Source organism: Alosa alosa, chromosome 4, assembly GCF_017589495.1.
Source record: "Alosa alosa isolate M-15738 ecotype Scorff River chromosome 4, AALO_Geno_1.1, whole genome shotgun sequence".
Lineage (NCBI taxonomy): Eukaryota > Metazoa > Chordata > Actinopteri > Clupeiformes > Clupeidae > Alosa > Alosa alosa.
The window spans coordinates 15211130-15220863 of record NC_063192.1 but is presented as its reverse complement, the minus strand read 5'-3'; the positions used below and the strand labels follow the sequence as shown (position 1 = coordinate 15220863).

Here is a 9734-nt window from a genome sequence, read left to right as displayed (position 1 = left end):
ACAGATGACCCTTTTCACCAATAAAACAAACAATAATAAATTGTGTCTATTTGCTCCCACCCTCATTATTCCACATTTATCTTCAGTCAACAATCAGTTAACAAAAAACTATTCCTACTGCTGCTTGGGAGGTTTATTTACCAACTAGCTTCTAGCTAGTTCTAGCTGATGAACGTGGAGAAATGCTTGAGTCTAGCTTTTTCAACTGTCTGACTGAAGTTTCATCACGCTTCTTTTCTTCACAAAATAACAACACTATCACACACACACTTTAAACACAATCAGGAAGTGCTGCTAACGACCTTATTTGCAACAGCTGAATAATATGTGTTTTTCTTCTAGATGGTAAAATTAAGGTTTCGCCGCAGATGAGCAAAATCTTTTTTTTTTAAATCAGCCGCTCTATGGACCAATGACACGACAGACAAGGCGGAAATAAAGGAACGGAGACAACAAGAGGCTGAATGTATGTAGCTAGAGAGGAGATGAATGTAAACGTGTATAGTAACAGACCTAACTAGGTTGACACTGCATTTAACATTGTTACATTCTCAGCCATGCCTACGATATCAGGGCCTCTGTTTCTAGTTTGACTGCAGCAGTCTCAAAGGTCCAGTTTGATTGAAGTCTGAGTAGGGGCTGTATTAGAGCAGAGCTAGCTGGCCAGGACATTAGCCTACTGGAGAAGCTGGTGTTTGTTAGCTAGCTAGCCAGTTCTCTGCACTGAAACGTCAATGCCAACATGGCAGGGAGCAGCCATGACACAGGCTCTGGAGTTGGTGAAGATAAGAGTTTTCGCAGTAAACAAAACGAAGGTAAGACTCAGACACTTTAATGGTAATCTGCGAAATTGTATTATGTTGATTAACGTTCTCACACTTAAAGTTAGTGACCGTAACGTTATCTGTTCCCTTCTTAGCTAGCTCTAGCCGTCTGAAATTAACGTTAACGTTGGGTGTTTTAATGTTAACTGGGGAGGATCACAATAGCACAAGTAGCAATTGTTTATTTTTAGACTATACATATCTGAATGGATGAAATTGCATCTATTGTATAACACATTCTTTCTAACTTGATGACGTTAACGTTACACTGCGACTTCTACTTAACAGTGAAGTTTAGTAGCTTAAGCTACCAGATGTGGAAACTCGGCTAGGCTGTGGGGGATAGAACCCGTATTATTAATGTTATGTGGGTAATATTACATGAGTCTTGTAGGCTATGGTTACCATTACTTATTGATAGTGCTGGCTGGATTGACGGGCCATTCTACGCTGTCAACTCCAGAGTTGACAATTTGCCATAATATGATAAACAGCAAGCTAACGTTAACGTCAAATTAACATGATAGCGCAGTCCACAAAACCACAATCTTCTAGCTAATCTGTAAAGCATAATCTATATTTCGTCCTTCATGTATGGCACAGTATGTTTTCAATTCATTAGTATTCATAATGGACCACTACCATTGGTCTGAGAGTTAAACCAGAAACGGTAACTAAAGAATATTTGGTTAAACCCGGACATCTATCCTCAATCATAGTGACTTCTATGCACACGTTTGTTTCTAGAGGTGAACATGAGAGAAGGTAAATATTAAGCTTTTTGAGCAGCTTGTTTGAGACTTAAACTAGGAAGCTGACTATCTTTGGTGGGTTGGGTACACGACCAGCAAGTTAGACGACTGTTCAGAATAGCCTAGCCTAGTATTTACATTCGTTCTCATTGTTTAGGAAATAGATTTTACTGAGTACATGAGCATTTATGGCTGTTATAAATGCGTCATGTTTTATACTTAATGCATTCCTTAGACTGCACCTTTATTTGTCTACCTCGAGAACACTATCCTTATTGAGCGTTTATAAATGGATGTCTGTTTAACCTTTTGCTGTTTACCAAGGGGGTTGCAAATAGCTTGCTCTTATACATTCACAGTTGACACATTTGGGAGTTTGTGTAATTAATTCATTTTTTTTCTGTAACCAAGGCAAGGCCGTTTTATTTATGTAGCGCATTAGTTGTTGTGGAACATATGATATATTCAGTATATGTTCTTCTCCCTTCTACCTATTTCTCCTACTACTGTTTCCTTTGACTAGTGCTTAAAGCTCTGCACTCTCATCCTCTAATAATCTGATGGTTTTTGTAAAAGTATTTATTGTTACACAAAGTCTCCTTTCAAACGGCTCCTACACGCAGCTGCGTGCATCGCGTTGCTGGAGACGCATCCCATTCACTTTACATGGGCTCACGTGATCCGTTGCCGAACTGAATTGTGGGTCCGTCGCGTCGCGTTTCTCCCGTCGCTCGCGTTGAGAAGTTCAAGATAATGAATGCGTAGCAAGATGGGTCGTCCTAGTTCATGTCTATGAGGGCAAAGTGGAGTTCAGTCAGAAACTGGCTCTGGTTCAGTTCCCGCCTGCACAGGGGCGTGTCACTGACGTATGACTTACGCTTGAAACGCTTCGGTTCCACGCCAGACAAGCCGAGTACAAAATAAACTTGGTGTACACCTTCATTAATGTTGATTTTCTCCCGACTGGAGGGTCATACTATCCGCGACATTCTACTGAAATAGGGAGGAGGGTTTGGAGATCATGATACCGTGTCCGAAATGTGCATCCATTGCTCAGAAAAATAAGGCTTTGACAAATTCTGGGGAATTCTCTAGATTCTGCCATAGACCTCACTGTTAAAAAGAGAGCCGATCACTGCATAAATGTGCGGGGGCGTGTACTGCTACCCTATTTGCATAAATTTCCAGGGACAGGAAATGGCCTCTCATTAAGTATCTTCGTAATCAACCATCTTTGGTTAAGCTGTTGCTGCACCAACAGACGGCACCGGCCAATCAAGCCAATCTACGGACGGCACCAACCAATCACATTACGGTTTTACTTCAAGTCATTTGCATAGCTACCGTCGGGAACACCCACTGGCATGCGTTGACTGAACGCAACTGTGTGTAGGAGCCGAAAGTCTCCTTTGCAATGCAGCTTGAACACTAGTCACTAATTTACAAGTCCCAAGCATCACCTAAATGAATAAGTAATGTAATGTAATGTTGTTATGAAATGAAAGTATCAGTTCAGGGAATCTTGAGATTTACTCTTCCATTCAGCAAGGACATTTTTCCCTGTACATTGAAGTCCATACATGTAGGAGAGAGGAGAGCACGGTCAAAATACTGTGTGAAAACGATCATCAGTTGCAGCATCCACTGACGATTCATTTTGTTTTGTCATTTTGCCCTTCTACACAGATGTGAACAAGAAGCTGAAGTACATCAGTTTGGCTATCCTGGTGATCCAGAATGCCTCACTCATCCTCAGCATCCGGTATGTTCGAACACTGCCGGGGGATCGCTTCTTTGCGACCTCGGCTGTCGTCATGGCAGAGATTCTCAAAGGCTGCACTTGTCTGCTCATCATTTTGTTTCAAAAAAGGGGTAGGTCTCTATGATTGCCACTTGATTGTGAGGTTAGATAATGCTTAAAAATGCTTAATGCTTAATGTTTCTTCTCTCTGGTGTATTGTATAGACCCTTTTAGTCTGTTCCTAGAAGATTTCCGGTCGAAATGTTCAAAACCAACGCAGATACTTTGAAATGCTTTTAGCATAATGCTCTACAAAACGTCGACTTTAAACATTTTTTTCCTACCATTGTTACCATTAGCTCAATGTTGTTTTCTTTGCCACCGGAAATGTCTTAGGAACGCACAGTTGTTTATACAATTGAATGGGTCTATAGCAGGCAGAGCATTTATTCTCCTGCCATTATGCCAGTAGTTAAATAAAACCAACATTTGACATCCTAAGGTCCCTGACTGGTCCTGCCGATTTAGAATTCGAGATGCACCATGAAACTAATGTTTGAATGAATGCACAAGCATGCACAAACAAGCTTGCATGTTCATATTGCCCTCTTTTTCTGTTTGTAGGTAACCTCAAGGAGTTTGGGGTTCTCCTGTACAACTCTATAGTCGTTCAGTACAGTGACACGCTAAAACTGGCCGTCCCATCCCTTATCTACACACTCCAGAACAACCTGCAATATGTGGCCATTTCAAACCTCCCAGCAGCCACATTCCAGGTGAGATGGATTAGCCTAGCCTCTGACTGCCGTAGCCTGGAGCCTTATATCTGAAGACATAAAAGGAGAAGAAGAATTTACTGCTTTGTCCTCAGGCTCTCCCTCACTGTCATTTTCTTCTTTCATCTTTGGTTATTGTGCCCCCTCTAATGTAGACCCTATCTAAATGCCCCAGATTCTTCCAGAGTTGATTCTTGATTCTTCCAGAGTTGATTACGGTCATTTACAGCTTGAGGTCCCAAACAACCTCCTATATTCATAACATATAAGTGGTGCCAGTGACAGGGTGTCTGGTGCTTTGAGTTCTGTAAACATGATGATGAACTTAAAATCGCATGCCTGATTGTGAGAAGTTGGTGCTTCCTCTGCAGATAACTCTGCTTACTTGCTTTTCCCCCTCACCCACTTTGTCCTCTCTCTTTTTCCCCTGTATGTATTCTGACTCCAGGTGACGTATCAGCTGAAGATCCTGACCACAGCCCTCTTCTCCGTGCTGATGCTGCGGAAGAGCCTCTCGCGGGTGCAGTGGGTCTCCCTGCTGCTGCTTTTTGCCGGCGTGGCCATTGTCCAGGTGCAGCAGGAGAGTGGCAAGCAGAAGGAGGCCGCAGCGGCCGACCCCAGCCAGAGCTACGGCAAGGGTCTTGTGGCGGTGGTGGTGTCCTGCCTGTCGTCGGGCTTCGCCGGCGTCTACTTTGAGAAGATCCTCAAGGGCAGCTCGGCGTCGGTGTGGCTGCGGAACGTGCAGCTGGGCATCTTTGGCACAGTCCTGGGCCTGCTGGGCCTGTGGTGGAACGACGGTACCGCCATCGCCGAGAAGGGCTTCCTGTTTGGCTACACGCCCATGGTGTGGGGCGTGATCCTCAACCAGGCATTTGGCGGCCTCCTGGTGGCCGTGGTGGTGAAGTATGCCGACAACATCCTGAAGGGCTTTGCCACCTCCTTCTCCATTGTGGTGTCCACCATCATGTCCGTCTACCTCTTCGGCTTTCACGTGGACTTGGTCTTCACGCTGGGTGCAGGGCTGGTCATTGGGGCCGTGTACATGTATAGTCTGCCCAAGCAGAGTGTCGCTGCCTCTTCCTCGGCCTCAACCATGAGCCACGGAAGAAGCAACCCAGGAGGAGACTCAGAGCTGGAAGCTTTTCTCTCCAAGTCAGTTGTGGTGAAATGATTTCTCTTTTTAAGCCTTTTTAAGCCACCCCTTTTTGTTTTGTTCCCCCTTTTGTGCTCCTTCTCCTCTTGTAACAACCTCTCACAGCTCACTGGATTTTCTAACTTTCTCATGACCTGTTCTTTCCTGACAACTTTTGTTGTCTTGTTTTTTTTTTTTTTTTTTTTTAAATCTTTGAACTCTAACACTTCTCAGCGTTTTTGACTGAGGAAATCATGGTCGGCATGAAACCATGTCCATGTGTCTGTTGTAAAAGACCCCTCCTGCTCTTTCTCAGGCCACATAACACAATGGGGGCTGCCTGGCACATATGTTGCAGTTTTTGTTTACTGTGTGTTTTCTATATTTTTTTGAAAAGCACAAGGTACAAAACACGCATCAGGCTTTGTCTAACATACTAATTATACATTCTGTCATGGCAATAGGATGACCATTATTGTTTCATGGCATAATTGTTCATGTCACAGTAAGTGTTTTTCTTTTGTTGTGTTAGTTTGAATTATTTTGTATCATATTCACAGCCTCCCTGTTTGCCTTAAAGTGTATTATTTTCCAGATCAGTGGAATGCCTTATCACATATGAAAATGGGTCAGTAATCTGGTCATGATCAGATCATGATGTAGGTTTTCAGCTTGTCTGATGCCCAAAGAAAGCATATAACTAAATTGGGCATTTGCCACACACATTGTCTGTATAAAATCAGAGTAAACAGCTTTTACTGTAATACTGCTCTTGTTCACAAGCCATCCAGCTATCAGAACAAACACAGTGCTCTATTTTTATTATTATTTCTGAAAACAAGATCTTGTAAATCATACTTTTATTTCTGTCCACTGGCAATATATTTCTATGTCAAACAATAACTAATGGTATAAGTACTTTTATACCACTGTGAATTTGTACTCCAAAATATCTTAGATATTAAGTAGAGATTCATAACATGTATATAATTAAAATGTAAAGAAATCAGATGAACTATTCTGTATAGTTGTATAGGATAGATGGGCCATATAAGTATATCAGAGATATTTTATGTTTAAGTTTACAACCAGCTGACATTAAGGTCATCATGTGATTGCCAATGCAAAGTCATCTTTGTGGTCTTTGAAGTAATATTCACTGCTACTATAGGAGCTAGGTGGAAATAACCAGCAATGTTTACTCTGGCACACTTCTTAGATTCTGTGCCACAGCAACACTACAGACTACCTAACACTGCAGAAATAGGTGTTAGGAAGATTCGGGTCCACCGTACCGATGTGTTGGTGGTTTAGTAGACCCAAATCTTGAGAACTATCGAAAACCTTAACAAATGGTGGCTTATAGCCAGTGCAAGTGCACTGAAATTGCAGTGGTAAAGGGCCATTACAGAACTATCTCATATTATGCTGCAGAGAAATTGGTACCTACACAATGCTTTGTCTTTTTTCTTCTGACCACCATGAGGTAAAGCATTTCTTTGAAGTTGGGATGATTTGTAAACATTGCAATCCATCCAACACGGCACCTTATAAATGGCTGATTGAAGGAGGAAGCGGAGCGTGTGTCTGCTTCACCTGAGATCACCAATGGACATACCGTGCCTTCTCTTGATCCACATGTACAATGGACTGTGCTGAACTGTAATGTCAATAAGAGCTTTCCTTTAAAAAAAAAAAAAATGTATAAAGTATCAAAATGCTATTTCTCTGAGGTTTAATTTAGAGTTTATCTATTTATGGTTTTGTGGGTTTGTTTTTATGTTTGGGTATTTTTGTTATGGTTATACCAAAAGTGGTCTCTCGTTGGATGACTTAAAAAGACATCAGCTGAGACTTAATGAATGTTAATGGATATCCATGAAGTGAAATCAAAACGTTCCATATTCTCTTGTCTCATGGACATGGTAGCCACAAGTTTGTTGGGTGGGGTTTTTGTAAGCGGTTTTATGGCAGGGGTATGTTAAGTTTCATAATCATAAGCGGTGTTGAGTACACCTCTGTTGGGAAATTAATCGGATAGTATTTACTGGTAAAGAACTTCGGCATCACTGGGTGAAAAAAAAACTTGAATGGTGGGATCAATTTAATCAATGGAGTCTGATCTGGTAAATGTCAATGACTGCAGGCAGCTGTGATTTTCATGCATCATTCTTCCTCATTACTTATTGGAGTTGTGACTAAGCACTGTTGTGACATCAGGCGCAAATATGCTGAAATGTTTTCAGGTGTGGATTGTATGTTTCAATGTTACCTATTGTGTCTGGCCTAATCTTATCAAAGTGATTTGTCACCATGAACAGCTAGTCAGTCTGTCTCAGAAAAAGTAGTGCAGTCATGTCATATCTCCACTGTAGAGTTTTGCTACTACATAAAAATACATAATATGACCCGTGTTAACTTGACACAATCTCTGGTTTTGAAATGCATACATGAATGAATCGTGGACTCACTTTACCAGCCAATGGCTGGCTGTGTATTCATTATTGCCTCTTTTCTTGAGGTAAACAATAAATGACATAAATTAGTCAACATTTTCTTATTTCTAATTAGTGTCAAATTTGACTTGTAAATAAACTGATTCCATATTTTTTCATGCTTTAAATACAAAAAACAAAACATTTTAAACTGTTTTACATGATATATGATGTAAACATGAAAAAATGGAAAAGGTGAATAAAATAAATCAAGAGTTGTATGATTACTTTCTTGTTCTCGTATTTAAAGACAATCTGTATTTTAGTACTTTTCTGTTTTCTAGTCTAAGAATAATGCTCCATAGTTATAATGCATTAAAATGTTTTTTTTTTCAATTCTCAGAAAGGCGGAATGTTGTCTTGGACTTGAAAAAAGTGTTTTGACCTAATTCATCTTATTTCAGTAATTTAATTCTATTATGTCAATAAATAAATACCGTAAATAATGAGAACCAATTAATGTAGTCTCAGGCGAGATGAGGTTTAGACTACCCGTAGACTACCAAGAAGTGAAATGGTCTGAAAATCTGGGACTTACCTTGTGTGTCTTGTTTCATAATTCCCTGCATTGTTAATCACTAACCAGGAAGTGTGTCTGAGACAAACTGAACTTCTTTAACCCCAGATAATCCTAATTGAGACAAATGCATGATGGTGATCGAGATAGTGTCTTGATCTAATGATCATGGTAAAATACATCAAAATGGATACAAATAAGCTGTGAGTCTTGCAGCAATTCAACTGTTAAGATGAATATATTGAGCTTCTTTATCAACCAGAGCACATCAGTTCTGCAGAACCAGTTTGCACCTCACCTCTGCAACTGATGTCTTGTGTGTTATTATCTGACTTGTTTGGTTTTCTCTAATATGTTTCTTCTCTTTTTTTGGTTTTCTAGGAATTCTGTGAAAGAAAAGGAAAGCTGAAATTATCACATCCCTGCATCAGTGATATAATTAAAGTTGTGAAAGCCCTGCCAAAGCAAAATGGAGAAATGGATATGTGGTTAATTGTAAGTTGTAAGTTGTAGCAGTTAGTGTAAGCATTACTTTATGACTCTACCTTCCACTGATCTACAATACAATATTTTTATTTGGATTTGTCGAAATCTTTTTTACATTGAAACTTAAAGTATGGACACCCACTAAGTATACTGAATTTGATCATGTAATTAGGTGACATTTAATGGTTAAATTGCTTGATGCTATTCTATGATGACACTATTATATACGGTTGTAACATATTTTAATGATTTACCTTGTTTTTACCTCATTGAAAATGATTTTTTTTTTTAAAAAAGGGTTTATGTTGGGTTGTCTGCTTACACTACATCTGTCTGCAGATTTAATGTATCAATAGGCACTCTATGCGCATTCACTTAACTGTCTTTAAAATGTGCATGTTTAAGCAATGCTTTTGATTCAGTGACACACTCACTCATAACTGTTGAACACAGTATTGGTGCTTTGAGAAAGACTCTTAACAGTGGGTGTGTATACTTATGTGACTTGATCTTTTGCATATTGGCGCCCCCCTCTGGCACTAATGCATATCTTTAGCTAAAAACATGAAAGCATCAGACAGTAATGTCTTTATTTCCTACAACATTTCAGTTCAGCTTCAAGTATTTCACAGCAGTGCAGTGTATATGTTTGCTGTGCAATATATGAAAGTTAATAATAACAAACCTGATTGAATATACTATTGTATGTTTGAACACTCCATTTGCCAGTATTTTGTATTAGACGATTCCAAGTATGTAAATGTGTGCCCATGCTGCAAACTGCTTTGATAGTTCCACTGGCACAAGAATAAAACATTTTTAAAAATCTGACTGGGAGCCATGTGGTTAAGCTGAATAATTGTTAATTTCTAAACAATTTTTCTCTGTAGTAATGCATAGGAGCTCTACAACCATCCGCAAAGTTTCAAAATGAAAGATGACAGGCCAGTTTGCCAGGTTTGTTTGTTGCACACCAGTGAGTCATCACGGTACATTATTGTACACCAAGTA

General features: G+C 40.0%; 1 protein-coding gene across 1 annotated transcript; it reads left to right on the top strand.

Annotated features, from left to right (window-relative positions):
* The first annotated feature begins 329 nt into the window (after nucleotides 1–329).
* Nucleotides 330–9554, top strand: slc35a2 (solute carrier family 35 member 2). Its single transcript, XM_048240856.1, has 5 exons — nucleotides 330–815; nucleotides 3263–3448; nucleotides 3942–4093; nucleotides 4542–5245; nucleotides 8619–9554. Exons 1-5 carry the CDS (start codon nucleotides 743–745, stop codon nucleotides 8644–8646), a joined length of 1143 nt encoding a protein of 380 aa, XP_048096813.1. The 5' UTR covers nucleotides 330–742; the 3' UTR covers nucleotides 8647–9554.
* Nucleotides 9555–9734: the final 180 nt, after the last annotated feature.

What these genes read in the sequence shown, in the direction of transcription:
- slc35a2 (XM_048240856.1), top strand. Translation starts at nt 743, where the DNA reads ATGGCAGGGAGCAGCCATGACACAGGCTCTGGAGTTGGTGAAGATAAG. An exon ending in TCGCAGTAAACAAAACGAAG is followed by an intron (nt 816 to 3,262) that starts GTAAGACTCAGA and finishes CCTTCTACACAG; the next exon opens with ATGTGAACAAGAAGCTGAAG. An exon ending in CATTTTGTTTCAAAAAAGGG is followed by an intron (nt 3,449 to 3,941) that starts GTAGGTCTCTAT and finishes TTCTGTTTGTAG; the next exon opens with GTAACCTCAAGGAGTTTGGG.